Below are 15684 nucleotides of genomic sequence, written 5' to 3' on the forward strand. Positions count from 1 at the left end.
ATTACATCATGTCTCAAGTCTTCATGTTTGCGCAGTGGGCTGTCTTACCTCCCTTTTTGTTATGGGGTCTCATGATCCCAGGTTGACCTAGAGCTCAACGTATAATTGAGAATGACCTTAAACCCCGAAGCTTCCTCCCTCCATCTCCTTCTAAGGGCTGAGATTATAGTTGTCCAAAACCATGTTGGGTTTATGTGGTGGTGAGGCTTGAACTCAGGGATCAGTGCATTCTGGGCAAATGCTCTACCAACAGACCGACAATTCACAGTCCTAGTAAAGACTAAAACAACAACAACAAAAACCAAACAAACCATTTTAGTATTTATTTATTTACTTATTTGTTTATGTGGGTACTCACAAACACATACACACGTGTGAACATGTGTGTGTGTGTGTAGGTGATGACAGATCGACAGAAGAGGGTGTCAGATCCGTTTGAGCTGGAGTTCAGGTGGTTGTAAGCTGTCTGACATGGGCTCTGGGAACTGAAATCAGGTCCTCTGGGAGAGCAGCCATTGCTCTTCACCACTGAGCCATCTTCCAGTGCTCAAGTGAAGACACTTACTTACAAACAAGAAGTACAACTTGGATGTTTGGCACAAAGAATTTATTGGCTTGCTAGGGCACATAAAGGGAAGGGTACCTTGGAGAAGGTGGCATCTGAGTCAGGTCTGGAGAGTGTCTAGGACCTCTCTCCTGCTTGCTGCTGGCCTCTGTCCCTCTGTGACTGCTGGCACGCATCTCTCTTCTAACCCAGGAGCTTTCGCATAGGGCTTTTTCACACAGGAGCTTTACAACCAGCATTTCCTGTCTCCCTACGTCTTGCCATTACGCACTTAGAAGTCATTGGAAACATGATGGAAATCTGCCTGGCTTCATCTAAAGACAAGGAGGCAGCACATGTGACTAGCCGTGACCTTTAGAATCCCAGTTTAAAGGGACAGGAACAGTGCTGGGTGGAGAGAACAAAAGGCACGAACAAGAATTTCCAGAAGAAAGGCCATGTGTCCTTAAACGCTCCATCAGGCAAGACGGGGCCTGCAGAGCTTCTACTGGGCTGAGTGACAAAGAGTAGGTGGAACTGGCTTTGGCAGGGAGGTTGAGAGACATCATGGGGAGTCAGAATACAGGTAGTAGGTGTCAGAGTGGGAGGTGAGGGAGGATGAACAGTTGGGAAAGCCAGAGAAGGCAGTGAGGTAGCTGCAGGGGCCAGGGGGTCAAGGGAGGACCAGGCAGGAAAGATCTGAGAACACTCGAATGGGCAGGAAGAGGTAGGGGTGAAAGGGTCCCGAGAAAGGGACTTGTGGGGAGCTCAGACGATTAGCAGGTACAGGCTTAGCCTTCTCCCTGTGCTGAGGGAAGGCGTGAAGGGAGCCGGAAGTGGTCTGTAGGCTTGGAGGTGGTCATAAGAAGGCTCTACTTCCAAGAAACAAAGTGTAAATACACGCAATGCGCTAGAAAATTTGAGGTCGGAGAAACGGAGAAGGCTGACAGGATGGCCAACAACCAGAGATCAAGGCCGGCTGAAGGGCAAAGGTCCACAAAGCCTTCCCTCCTGTCTGTGGGGGTTCCTCCGGCAGCAGAGCCAGCCCTGTAGGGTATGTCTAGTAGGACTGAGCCCTAGAGTTCTGCCTAATTAGGAGGGGCAGGAGAATGTTGGGTACTGGTGGGGCCGCAATTCTCTGTGGTGATCACCTCAGTGAGAATTTATTTTCCTCTTACTGTACATGTGGTGTGCGGTGGCTGCTGCTCCTGCCCTGCGAGGCTCGGCGGTCCCCCGGGGACGACGGGCATCAGTTGGCAAGTCCCACGTGAGATGAGGGCGATGCTGGCGACACTTGGAGCTCCGGCCTAGGCAGGACACAGAGAGAAGGAAGAGAACAGAAGAGGGTCTGGGGTTCTGAGAGGAGGAACTCAAGGTACCCGTGTGAGGCTGCGGGAAGATGAGGGAGGAGCTGTAAGCGAGGGGCTGTTGTCGCAGCCGGATCCGGTCTCACCATCTCTTCCTTCTCCCACTGCCATAGCTAGCCTGCCTCTGCTCTAAGTCTAGCGGCCTCCCGATCCCATTGGCCTGGGCCGTCTGGGCTTTGGACTTTTCTCTATTAGAGTCTTTTCATCACGATTTGATTATTCTCAAGTTTCTTCCATCCAGACAACACTTTTCCAAGACCTCCTCAGTTCCTCTCGCAACTAGCACCTCTCCTTGCTCCATTCTATCCACAGCCGCCATTGCTCATGCTGTGTCTCCGTTTGCTGGGCTCTCACATCACCGGGTTCTGTCAATCACATCTACGGATGCCACTCCTGCCTCCGTCTCTGTGACCATCCCTTGACTCCACAGGGCTCATTTTAGTCCTTATTTAATTCAACCCACAGCAGTGTCTGATGGATCGCATTCTGCTTGTGTTTCCTGTACCCTTGCTTCCTCCTCAGTGACATGACTCTCAGCTGGCTTCCCTGCCCTCCGTTTGTCTACCTCAAGCACCTTCTCATGCCCCCCTCCTCAGTCTTTGTACAGATCCATCTCACCAGCCTCGAGTTACCATCTACCGAGGCCCAGATAAGCTGTCCTTCCTACGCCCAGTGAGATGACCCTGTAAACAGACTGAGGCAAACCTGAATCTATGAACTTCTGGTGTGGTGGTAATGAAAATATATATTGTTGACTGAGTTTGTTGTTGTTGTTATTATATAGGTGTGTGTGTGCCATTGTGTATGTATGGAGGTCAGAGGACAACCTGCAGAGACTGATTTTCTCCTTCTACCATGTGTGTCCTGGGAATGAAATTCAAGTTATCAGAATCAACAGCTGGCCCCCTTTTACCACCTAGTTATCTTACGGGCTCATGCTATATATTTTAAAAACCATATATTGTATAAGATATATTAGAAATTATTCTTTTTTCCCTTCCTCCCTCCCTCCCTTCCCCCTATATATATTTAACATTTTTATAAAAATATATTATTTTTATATGTTCTTTTTATTTTTATGTGTATGGGTGTTTTACCTGCATGGATATATGTCCCTAACAGAAGAGAGTGTCATATAACTGGCACTGGAGTTATAGGTGGTGTAAGCTACCACGTGGGTGGTAGGAATTGAACCCAGGTCCTTTGCAAAGATCAGCAAGTGCTCTTAATGGCTGAGCCATCTCCCTTTTTATTTTACAAATACATTTTGAGCAGTTGGGTCAAACTGATCAGAGTTCTGCCTCCATCAAAAATTTATTTAGTATGCGTGTATGTTTGTGTGGGTGCACATGTGCTGGAGACATAGACAAATGTGTGCATCGTGTGAAGGTCAGAGATCCACCTGTCTCCACATGTCCAGGGCCCAGACTGCAAGTATGCGGTAGTCTGCCCAGCCTTTTCACATGGCTTCTGGGGACTGAGCTCAGTTCCTCAGGCTTGTGTGATGAATACTTTATTGACTGAGTCCAAGCCATCTGTGACATAGTTTCTTTTTTTTTAATCTCTTTGTGCCAAGGATTCACTAAGTAGCCCCAGGCTAGAGTGAACTGTATCTTCCTGCCTCAGTTTCCCAGGTTTCCAGGGTAAACCACTGCACCCAATAACTCGGTAATTTTAAATCGTATAAGAAACTTGAGTTTTTATTCTCTGGCACAAAACCTTACCTGTATAATTTAAGGAAAAAAAAGATCCAGTGTGAGTGTTCTTTATGATGGAAACACTTCCTTTGTTTTCAAAATCATTTTTACGAAGAGTGTGCTTACACAGATAATACTTACACTATAAGGCCCTACCTTCAGGGATAATAACTAGATCTATGCTAAATGTCTTTGTCTTGAATTTTTCTTCCTTCTGATTCTGCCAAGTGACCTCCATGACATGAATGTCCCAAATGCCACTGACTGAGGTTCGCTCAGGCTAATAAGTTTTCCCCCAAAGAACAGTTTGTTGTTAAAATTGCAGTAATCGGGAGCATGACCTATCACAACGAGGGGCATTTTGTAAGGCTTCATTACAGAAAACCCCTTCCTAGGGGCGGGCAACTGTGGAGCAAATCCTTGTCTTACATTTAGCCAGTTTTACGGATGCCTCCCAGATCTCCATCTCTGGGCTAGTCCTTTCCCCGTTTTGCCAACAGTCACCAGTGCCCCACGGATGATGTGGATGCTGTTTAGTCAGTCAGTTGGCCCACGTTTATTGAGTTCTTACGGCAGATGGAGGACCAGTCCAGATAATGAGATTGTGTGTCGGGTGTCAAAGGGTGAGCAGACCATAGTCCTGGTTCTTCAAAGGCTGTCTCGGTGACACCGTAGAAACAACGGATTTTTCTCCAAGAACATTTAAATGCTATGAGGAAGACAGCACAAGGTCGTCTGATAGACCCATAGTGCGAGCTTCTGAGGAGGGCGTGACAGAGAAAGCCGCCTGGAATGGAACTGTTTCTCACTGTTTGCTGATGAGACAGATGTGTGATGTCCTAGGAGAGGGCTGTGGCCAGACAAAGCAGGTGCAAAGACCCTGAGGTGGCAGGGTCAGGGAGTGGCCAGTGTGGTAAAGAGGGAAAAGCTGGAGAGAGGAGAAAGGCTTAGAGAAGCAGTCCAGGCCTACAGGGTCCTGTAGACCACAGCAAAGAGTTTGACCTGCTCTTAATTTTTTTTTCCACAGTGGAAAGCTTTTTGAGGACAACCTTAAAGAAAGCATTTGGTTGTTGTTTTGAGATAGGATGGTCTTGAACTTCTGATCCTCTTTCTGCTTTCCTGAATGAGATCACAGGTGTGGGGAGCCACACCTGGTTTTATGTGTTAGTGGGGAGTGAGTCTAGGCAAAGGCTCCGCCACAGAGCTACATCCTTAGCTCAAATCTTAGTCAAATGAGCGAGTTAGATTTGACTCCCATGTCAGGCAGATCTTTTGGGTCACTGCAGGGAAGAGTAAGGGTGGAGTCAGGGAGTTGCTGCAAGGGTCCAGATGTTGAAACTAGGTGTCTTAGCTTTGAATTGAAAGGCTTAGTGACAGCAGGAAGTGATGGGGTTTTGGACATGTTTTGGAATTACTGCCAATATGACTTGCCAGTTATGTGGGTGTGATTATGAAGAAAGAGGCTCCTAGGTGGTTTTGTTCCCCCCTTCTTTTATGAGTGTGAGTATATGTGTGTGTTTCTATGTGTTGTGGCACATATGTGTATGGTGTGCACTTGTGTATACATGTATGAAGGTCAAAGGAAGGCTTCCTGTTGCCTGTTCTATTATGCTCCACCTTATTCCTTTGAGAAAGGGTCTCTCATTGAATCAGGGGCCAGGCTGGTGGCCGGCAAGTGGCCTCCAAATCCTTCCCCTCCTCCAGGCCTTGGGCTATTGACATGGCTTCCCAGCTTTTTGTGTGGGTGCTGGGGTTCGTACTTGCACAAGAGGCACTCAACCAACAGAACCATCTTCCTAGGCTTGAGTTTTTGACTGAGTAGGTGGATGGATGATGGAGGTCATCCTCCACCTGGGACAAGATGATGGGAATGTAAATCCATTTTCAGTCAGATCAATAGGAAGTTGGAGATGGGACTATGCACCTCAGGGAAGAAGTTGGCTGTGAACACACATAGCATATACGTTAGCACATAGATGGCTCCTTTGACAGTACTGAACAAGATAGCTGATTGGTCCTGGAGCATCTTACATTTAGAGATTTAGAAGATGGAGAAGAAGCACCATTGGAGATTCATGAAGACCACAAGTGGGGTGGAAGCTAGCGGAAGATGGCTGTTTGTGGGCCAATAGAAGATGGGATTTAGGGAGGGGACTCCCAATGGTCAAATGCTACTGAGGGAATAAGATGGGGTGGGAAGACTGAGCACTGAGTCAACCAAATTGGTGGCCACTGGGATGACAAAGGGGAGACAGACATACAAAGCTCTTAGAGGACCTTGCTTTTGGTCAATGGTAGATAACTGGGGGTTCGGGGGAAGGCATGGGATTGGGAGAGAGTTAAAGGGAGAAAGAAGCCAATATTATAGCATATTTTCAGAAAGGGGATTTGTGAAGGAGGAAGGGCACAGTCCAGTGTAGATATGAGGGGATGTGGTCTGATGGCCAGGTGGAAAAGGGCTGCCAGGGACAGGAATGCTTCATCCTTGTTGCAGAGGAGAAGAAAGGACTGGGCAGGTGTGCTAAGAAGATGGTAGATGTGTCAGGATGATCTGGAATTTTCTTCCTGTTCTTGCTTCCCCAGGCACATGGGGTGGCTGTCTCTCAGTCAAGCCCTAGGATTGGGAGAATAAGGAATAAAGGATGGAGAAAGAAAAGGTATGTTTTAGGTCTCTTGGAAAGTTAGGTGAAAGTTTTAGGAAACTATAGGATTGCTTAGAAATATCAGGGACTCAACTGGAGTTTTGTTGTCAGATGTTAAAGTTGAGATCAGTTGGTCCAGTTGTGTGATTCTTCAGAAGACTCAGCAACAGATGCCTCTTGAAGAAGGTCTTAGCAGGCAAAGCACTGTAGAGTCATGCAAAAGCAAGGGCTGGGGAGTATCTAACAGTCATTCACTGTAGGGACCTGGGGGATCTAAGCTAGGAGAGAACCGGGTGAGGAGAGGGGTAAAGAGAGGTGAATCGGGTGGGTCAAGATGGGGAAAAGGAATCACTTTAGTGAGAACCAGACTGAGTAATCTCGTAAGACAAAAGATGAAACTATTGTACAGATGTGCAGATGTGGGTGTGGGAGGTAAGGAGGTAAGGTTTGGTGGGTAGAGAAAAAGCTTGTTAGAAGTGAGGAGGTCAAGGAACTGAGAGGCCAAATGTGTTTGCTATGAAGATGTCAAGAACCATAGCAAATGCTCTGGTAGAGAGCAAGACAAGGGGGCCAGGGATCACAATGGCCCAGAAAGGATGGGAGAATGACCAGATAACATAGCATGTGTGAAATGGAAGTCATCTTGGCTCCCTCAAATCTGCACTTCCACTGCGGCTCTGGACTCAGGAAATGACACCGGCATTTGGACTGAACAGCCCGCTCCAAACACTAGCCCCTCAGCTGACCCAACCACCCTGACTTTCTTTCAGCCATCAGATTTGCCCTCGGTTGATTTATAAACAGTGTCCTTCTCTATCCAAAGTCCCAAGTTTACACTTTGCAAACTCTCCCTTTCTCCACATGTCATTATGAGGGTTCCAGGGAGCCCTTTCCTGGATGGCTGGATGTCAGACTGTCTTCTTCTGCCTCCCAGCACCCCACACTTCCCCAGGACAATAGGCATTTGATAATCATCTTTTCTCTAGGATGTAAGCTGTGTGAACGTAGGGAGTGTGTTCCATTCTTCCCAGAGCCTAGCATGGAGGATTTGATATACAAAGAAGCTGATATTATCTGCTGACTTAAATTCCAAGGAGAGGCTCTAAGGGTGGGGCATTCTGTGGGTGATGACAAGGTCTGGCGCCTTGTGAGTGGGAAGCCAAGTGTCTCAGAGGACAAGAAAGTCACAGAATCAAGAGGGCAGGGTGAAACACAGGTGGTCCTGTGGCCCCAGGTCACTTGCCAAGGCAAGAAAAGAGAAGATGCCTGGCGTGGGCTCAGTCCCCGATGAATGAGAAGTGGGTGGTATGAACAGGAAAAGATGGAGTTCGCAAGAGGAAGACAGAGGGGAAATGCATGGAGATTTCTCAAGAAGGAGGAGTGCTGAGGCAGGAGCAATAGGAGGCTGCTTGAGAATGTGGGAGGTACAGGATGAGACAGGTCAGTGGCCCCAGCCACCTCTGCAGGCCTTGGCGGACCAGACGGTAGATGTTTTCCACCTGGCCCATGGTTCAGGACACGAGAGCTCTGGAATGTGAGGGTATTATGGGAATTGTCAGGTCGTAGGGTGAGCTTTCAATATGCTGGACACAAGGGCAACTCCTGGAGTGGGCTTCTAGATAGAAATTGTGCTCATGTCCAGGTCTGGACTTGGCAGCTGTCTTGGTTTTAACATTGCAAGGCCATTGGGTTCTGCTGAGAGTACCTGGGCTGGGTGGTCACATCTCTGGGCTGATGAAGGTTGTGAGAGACACCTTTGTCTCACAGTGTCAGAGGTTCAGTAGGTGACATTGCTTCTTTTACTAGGGATACCAATTCCTGTGTTCTAATGTTAGCAGTTCCCAGGGAAATGGTCTTGACTGAACCAAAGCTACCTATGAACTGATGGATTTCCTGCCACCAGGGTCAGGTCAAACCAATGGCTTGTAGGAGTGTTCAAAGGACCAGTGTTGTATATATCCACGTGGGACTACTCTGTGGTGGCATTTATGACACTTCCAAATGTGTCTAGCTCTAGGGATGTACATCCAGCCTAGCTCAGCCCCCACTCCCACCTTGTTCCCTTGTTCCATCCATCATAGATGCCAAGGCCTTGCCTCTCTAGCTCTGCTTCCAGGGAACTTGACCCAAGATAGATGACTTTGACCCAGTCTCCTAATCAGCATAGAATGTAGAGGCTGCCCAATGGGCTTGGAGGGTTTCCTTATCCATAAGCAAGATTTTAAAACTGGATTTAGTTAACCTCACGAAGCCAACATAGGTAAAGGCACTTTGCTGAGTTCCCAGGTGTGGCAGAGAATTCACATAAACAAGACACAGTTTTCCTCTGAGAGGCTCACTGCCCATTTACTCATTTAGCAAACATTTATTGAAGGGTGCAAACCTGGTGACTCAGCATCCTTCCCTTAAAGGGCTCACAGGCTGATGGGTATCATTCACAGGTATCAACTCCTCCAACCCAGGGAGAATGACAGAGAAGAGAGGCTGGCATGCCAAGTGATGAGGCTGTCCTTGAGCTTTGAGACTATTTGCAGAGGAGGCAGGAGGGATCAGAATGACAAAGGTTGGAGGCACACTCATAGCATTGCGAATACCTACATGTGTTATCAGTAGTGAACTGAGGAAAGGGGCCATGGAAGGAAAGGGAGGTCAGTAGCACCAGTTTGGGGGCAATGGGATTAGGCGTGGGTGTGCTGAAAGGAATGTTGAAGCTGGGGGAATGGTGCTGTCACATCTGTGGAGCAAGTATTCACTCCATCCAGGTATGGAGGGTAGCTAGCTCTGAGGGGCCCTGCAGAGGATTGGTAGAAGGCTATGGGGGTGACAGAGAAGGTGACTTCTCAGAGGTTGGAGTCAGTGCCCTGAGGTGCTGCGCTGGGGTTGTGGGCTGTGAGGAGCTGATGGGGCTGTGGGGGTTGGGAGGTGAGGATCCTAGGCCAGCTCATGATCTGGACATCTAGAAAATGGCAGCACCCTCCATAAATGAGGCGGGGTCTCTGTGAGGTAGGGCAGTTTCGTGGGAGGAAGGCAAGGCCAGTCAGGAATCGCTTGTCTGTGCTATGGAAGCACTCTCCCTAAAAGTTGTCACCGGCAGCTTGTGGACTCAGGCAGGCCCAATATAGAAAGATGTTTATGGGGCTGTCAAGGCGTGGTTCTCAAGCAGGGGGAGGGGGAGGTTACTCAGGGAAGTGTGTTGGAGGAGGATGATAGGGTGTGGCATGTCCCCTGGACCCTTGGGAGATTCCGCCTCTCACTTGCTCTCTGCACCATTCCCGAATCCTCAAAGGTACTCCCTGCATGGGACCTGCATGGGGCAGGTTGGGAGCTCAGAGAGGGGCAAGCAAAGGCCTGCTAAACCACTCCCTGTGCTACTGCTGCTGGTGGTGTGCATTTGTGTGTATGTGTGGTGTGTGTGTGGATGGGGCTCAGATGACCACTTAGCTTGGCTTCCTCCGAGAGAACCACCTGAAACCCCACCCCCACACTTCTCTGCTTGTCTACAAAGCACTGGGAACATCATATTTATTCATGGGGCTGAGGCACGCTATTGACAAATATAAAATCCCCACCAGCCATCAAGTCCCTGGAGGCCCAGGATCTAGGAACTCAGGGGTCCTTCCCATCTTCTGCCAGCTTAGATGAACTTCCAGAGTTCCCACAGCCACATTCCCCACCTGACCTGATGCGGAAGGTCACACTCCCTTCGCCCATTTTCCTGGGTGGCTTCACTGGACAGGCAGTAACCTCATAACCCTACCTGCAGGTCATGGATACACACCTGCGTCCACTGTGGCCATCCCGGCCTTTGTTAGGACTGCGCTCTCATCTTGGGGGTGACCTCCTGTCACATACGGTGGGCACGTATCTGGTAGTTGGTGCCTCCTAGAAGCTTTCCGGCGCCGGGGACGGAAGACCTCTATGCATCTCTTGCCCACCAGATAGGCGACCTCACTGAGGTTGAGTAGGATACAGATGGCTGCTGTGATTACCATAAAGTAGGTGAAGACCTTTTTCTCCGTGGGTCGGGAAATGTAACAGTCCACAGTGTGAGGGCAGGGATCCACAGAGCAAGCTACCACTCGGGGCATGTCATAGTCCTTGTAAATGCAGTGGAAGATATAGAGAAATCCCGAGTCCACAGCGGCTTTGAAGATGAGACTCAGCAGGTATGTCCACCACAGGCCACCCCTCTTCTTGCTCAGGTTGCTGTACAGGGATGGGGCGTTGGGGTGTTTGAGGCGGTGTTTTCTTTCCCGTTCTTCACGATAGGCCACATGCATGACCACTAACAGGGAAGGACAGGTGACCAGGATGAGCTGCAGGGCCCAGAGGCGCACGTGGGACACGGGGAAGAACTCATCATAGCAGACATTGGGGCAGCCTGGCTGCTTGGTGTTGCAGATGAAATCCTTCTGTTCGTCGTCCCACACCTCCTCCGCCGCCACCACGTACACCAGCACCCGGAAGATGAAGACCACCGACAACCAGATGCGGCCCAGTGCCGTGGAGTACTTGTTCACGCCGCTCAGGATTCCCTGGAGAAATCCCCAGTTCATGCTGGCTGTGTCCTTGGTGCTACACGTGGATGTGTGTGCACTCCTGCGCTAACCTCTCAGGCCCTGGGAGTCACGAGGCCTGGGAGAACCTGCCGATGGATGTCTTTATAGATGATGTCAAGGACTGAACTGTTTCACAACAACCACTGGGTCGTTTGTGTCCTCATTCACAGTGACTCAGAGATGGGATGGTCACAGTCCCCATTTCACAGACAAATGTGTGAAGGCTGAGAGGTGAGAGAGAGGTCTTCTGCCCGAGATCTCGCAGATGGTCTCGAACCCTGGTCTTCAGATTCCGAATGTCAGCGTCCCTTTCCTTCTACAAAGTAACAAGCATGTGGGAGATGAACATCACATATGCTATGCCAGTCGGCCCGAGTCTCAACCACAGTGGCCCAGAGACTTCTAGAGTCAGATGGCCTTGGGGACTGGATGAAGGCAAGAAGGGACGGGGCAGGCAGGTCTTTTACTAGGTGTCAGATTCATTGAATTTTTCCTGAACCAGGCATGGGCAGGGCCCTGGGTTAAGAATGGTCCCTTGGGAGATTTCTCAGAACAGTCTCCATCCTTACTCCTTTGTGGCTCTGGAATTTTCTGAGACATCCCTTTTCCAAACTAAACATAGGCTCTTCTGCAATCGGTGTGGCTTGGCATCTTTCCCACTCTGCTGTGTAAGTGTGGAACAGACGGGCATTCTTTTTTATTTATCTCTTCTATTGTCTTGGGATCAAGACCACAGTGGGTCCCTCTGGAATTCCAACCGTTTCATTGGTATGTGTGTGTGTTTATGTGAGTGTGTGTATGTGTGTGTGTTTGTGTGTATGTATGTATGTGTAAGGGATAAGAAGTATATGTGTATGTGTGTGTATATGTGTGTGTATGTGTGTGTATATGTGTGTGTGTTTGTATGTTTGTATGTGTGTGTGTGTGTGTGTGTGTGTGTGTCAGGGATAAGGAGTGTGTGTGTGTGTGTGTTTGTGTGTGTGTGTGTGTAAGGAATAAGGTGTGTGTGTGTGTGTGTGTGTGTGTGTTTGTGTGTGTGTAAGGGATAAGGAGGAGGCAGGGGCTGGGTTCTGGCATGATCTTTGCCCTACCACTGATCTTTATTCCCAGGCGCACCTCTTTTTTCTGACTGCCTAATTAGTGGCTGTCTGATAGTCACATCTCTCATTTTCATATAGGTCATGTGCTGTGTACCCCAACTCTGCTCTCCCCTGCTCTGGGGTATTTAGGGTGTTCCATCTCAAGCCCTCCTTGTACCATTCCTGACTCAGTTCCTGGCGTCTGCAGCCATGTATCCCTGGGACACGTGCTGAGCCCCCTCTGTCTTCCACCGCAGGGAGCATCACCCGTACTCCAGTGGCCCAGGCTTCCTGGTTAGTCTGCTAGAGGCAGGAAGACAAATTGGATGCCTCTGTCTCCTGGGACGAAGCTTTAGGTCTGGCCCATGTACTCTCAATAGATCCTGGCTAAACTGACCTGCAGCTGGCTTACCTTTCCCCAGGCTCTTCTAGATTCTTCTCTGGTCCTCTGGCCTCCCTTTAGCACAGTACATTTCTCCCCCTCTGTGGCGTTTTCTTCAGGGACCCTGCTCTCCCCTGGTCCGCTCTGTGAAACTAAGTCCCCCCCAGCCCTAGGTTCCCTGGGGACCGTTTCCCCCCCAGCTGTCTCCAGCTGTATTTGGTCCTCACCCTTCTTGGGTCCTTGTAGGTCCTCACTCTCCGGTGGTGCCGGCTTGTCTGTCTGCCTGAGGCCCTCCCGGAGGCAGCTTTTGTTCTTTACTTACCAGTAGGGTGGGGCTTTCTGAGCCAATGAGCCAAGAGAGAGTGCTGGAGTGGGTAGGCAGGCTGGGCAGAACTTCCCTGGGCACAGTGGCAGAGCAAACACCTGTGGCTCATCTCTTGGGCCCATGCCTCACTCCTCCAGCCTGTCTGGGTTGGTAGGCATGTGGGTGGGACTAGAGGGTTAGAGGCTGGAGTTGAGTGTCAAAATGTCCAGGTACAGGATGGTGCTAATGACACAGATCCTGTTCCTGTTCCTTTCAGCTTGTCATGTGTGTCCCTCTTCCTGTACCCTGGTTCCCAACTCTCTCTCTTTTGCCCTGTCCTCGGGCAACTGGTTTTGAGATCCTTAGCAGCTGGTTTTAAAGGAAAGGGACACCCTTGGTTGAGCCTATGACTTGTGCTATCCTGCTGGGGCTGTATTGATGGGGACTGGATCTTATGCTAGTCTGTTTTGGAACTCAGACAAGCCACCTGGCTTTTCCAGACCAGGGTACCCACTGCCCTACTGGAGACAAGGAATGCAGGTTGGTGACAGGAAAGGCTGCTGTTGGCTTGGGGCCAGGCATGTTGCCTTGGTGTGTGCCCTGTGGTCCTAGGCTTCTGTTGGAAATGGCTCTGGGGAGGCCGGAGTGTGGTCCAGCAGGGTCTATGGAGGGGTGCTGGGCTTGCACCCGGCAGGGACAGTGAAGGTTAATGTACACCCGAGGGGCCCCCCTCTGCCTCATTTCACACAAGCATTCACTGAGCACTCCCTAATAGCAATGATTCACACGTACGTGGCCTTTTTGGCTGGCTAACTCTGGTACTGCAAGGTACTTGGCAGTGCTCAGAGTGACCCCCACAGGCAATGCATTCAAAACTCAGTTGAAGTTGCCTGAGTTCTGATGCAGGCATACTTACTCCAGAGTCTGGGTGTTTTCCATTGCAGCACACAGTTCTCCATCCGCTAAACTCCATCGTCTCTGCGGACACCCGCAGCCCAAACTTCCAGCCGGGCAAAAGGCTAGCTTTGGAACAGTCCCCAGGAAAAGCTAGAAACCCCCCTTTTCTACAGGAGAGGATAACCCCTTGATTCCAGGAAGGGTATAAAGGCCAAGATCAAACGGGTACCTTGATTCTGTGAACACGTTTATCTTTATTAAGCTCTCATCCTGGGCCACAGGACGGCATTTGCTCATCTATGCCCTCACGAAACTCCCCCACGCAGGAGCCCTGTTAAGTGGCATTCAGTGTGTTTATTTGACAGAAAAGGAAACCGAGGCACAGAGTAGAGGGGTAATTCAGTGAAGGTCAGTCAGCCGGGAGAGACAATTGGATCCCAAACTGTGGGAGTCCTCCCTTTTGCCTGCCCCCAACTGAAACTGAACTTTTCTCCCCACCAGCTACATCCTGGAGAGATTCTGGAACCTTCCAGTTTATGCCCACCCTGCCAGTCCAGGTTTTTCACAGAAAATTTTCACAGAATGGTTTTCTTCACATGGGCCCGGGGGCGATCTGGTAACAGAGGTGGGTGGGAGTCTGAGCCCAGAAAGATTAGGTCGCTTGGGGGGAAGTCCTTCTCTTTGCTGGAAGAGTTGACCCAGCTTGGGTCATCCTTTGGGTGGGCAGTGGGTGGTCTCCTCAGAGATGCACACTCAGAACACCGCTTAATCACCAAGTAAATCAGCTCCACAAGGTTAAGCAGGATGCAGATGACGGCCGTGACCACCATGAAGACAATGAAGATGTTCTTCTCTGAGGGCTTGGCGATGAAGCAGTCCACTGTGTTGGGACATGGCACTGCATGACACTTGACCACAGAAGGGAGGGTATATCTGGGGTAGAATGCGTGAAAGAGGTAGAGGAAGATAATATCTATGGTGGCCTTGAACAATAGGCTGCAGACGTATGTCCACCAGAGTCCGCCCCTCTTCTTGCCAGGGTTCGGGTAAAGGTATCCTTTGCCAACTTTTTCCTGGTACTTCTTCTCTCGAGCCTTTCGATAGGCCACATGCATGACCACGAGCAAGGAGGGGCATGTGACCAGGATGAGCTGCAGGGCCCAGAGGCGCACGTGGGACACAGGGAAGAACTCATCGTAGCAGACATTGGCGCAGCCGGGCTGCCTAGTGTTGCAGTCGAAATCCTTCTGGTCGTCACCCCACACATGCTCAACTGTCACCAGGTACACCAGCACACGGAAGACAAAGACTAGAGACAGCCAGATGCGACCAAAGGCTGTGGAGTACTTGTTGACCCCACTCAGGAGCCCCTCAAAGATGCTCCAGTTCATGGTGGAGTCAAGGGCTGGCTGCTCCTGCAGGGGAACAAGAATGTAATCCACATTAGGGGATGCTCAGCTTGAGTACTTCCCCAAAGTGTGTCATCACAGGACTAGGCAGTATTCTACCCCCATTTTACAGCTGAGAGAAACTGAGGGTTAGAGGCGTTTATGAAGTTACCTGACTATTAAGTGAAGAGTTGGTATGGAGGCACAGGTGGTTAAGTCAGAGCAGCCCTGCTCATAAAAGTGGGTGGGTACCGGTCCAGGAACCAGTCCTCTGGAGTTCCCGAGCCTTGGGCTCTTCCCCCGCTGAGCTTCCCCCTCCGAGGGAACCTGCTTTCTGTTCTTTGCTGTTAATGTCCAGGCAATTTAGTGCCACTGACCTGAAGGAGAGGCACTAGTAATTAGATGGACTTAGATTAGAGTAAGGAGCCACAGTGCTCTTTATACAAGAGGCTCCCCAGAACAATCCTGTGGGCCAGTGTTTCCCAAACTGTTGTTTCACGGGACCCTGGTCCATAGGCAGGCGAGAGGAGTCACTAGAGAAAAGAATTCTGTGTTCCAGACAACCGGGCAAGTTGCTGGGTTCAACAAAACTACCAGGTCATTTTACTCACTCATGCTAATAAATTAATTCCCTTTGTGACTCCCTCAAAGACACAATGAGGCAGCATTACCAGAGCTCCTCTGTCCACAGAGCCCCCTTTCATCTGGATTTCTTTGATCATCTTTGTTGGGCAGCTTTGTCTAACACCAGCGTGGCACACGCTTTCCGGGTGGGTTCCCCTGGTGAACTTGGTGTGAGTGACTAATTCATCTTCGTTTGAGCAA

The 15684-nt window shown here is 49.9% G+C and overlaps 2 protein-coding genes across 2 annotated transcripts; both read right to left on the minus strand.

The window, feature by feature from the left end:
• Positions 1 to 1696: 1696 nt before the first annotated feature.
• Positions 1697 to 10806, minus strand: GJB4 (gap junction protein beta 4; the record flags this gene model as incomplete). The annotated part of the gene is made up of 2 exons (XM_080922096.1): positions 1697 to 1851; positions 10029 to 10806. The coding sequence occupies 2 exons, from the start codon at positions 10804 to 10806 to the stop codon at positions 1697 to 1699; spliced, it is 933 nt and encodes a 310-aa protein (XP_080778222.1).
• Positions 10807 to 14046: 3240 nt separating this feature from the next.
• On the minus strand, positions 14047 to 14877 carry GJB5 (gap junction protein beta 5; the record flags this gene model as incomplete). Its single annotated transcript, XM_080922097.1, has 1 exon — positions 14047 to 14877. Exon 1 carries the CDS (start codon positions 14860 to 14862, stop codon positions 14047 to 14049), a length of 816 nt encoding a protein of 271 aa, XP_080778223.1. The 5' UTR covers positions 14863 to 14877.
• Positions 14878 to 15684: the final 807 nt, after the last annotated feature.

This window comes from Micromys minutus (genome assembly GCF_963924665.1).
Source record: "Micromys minutus genome assembly, chromosome: 9".
Classification (NCBI taxonomy): domain Eukaryota; kingdom Metazoa; phylum Chordata; class Mammalia; order Rodentia; family Muridae; genus Micromys; species Micromys minutus.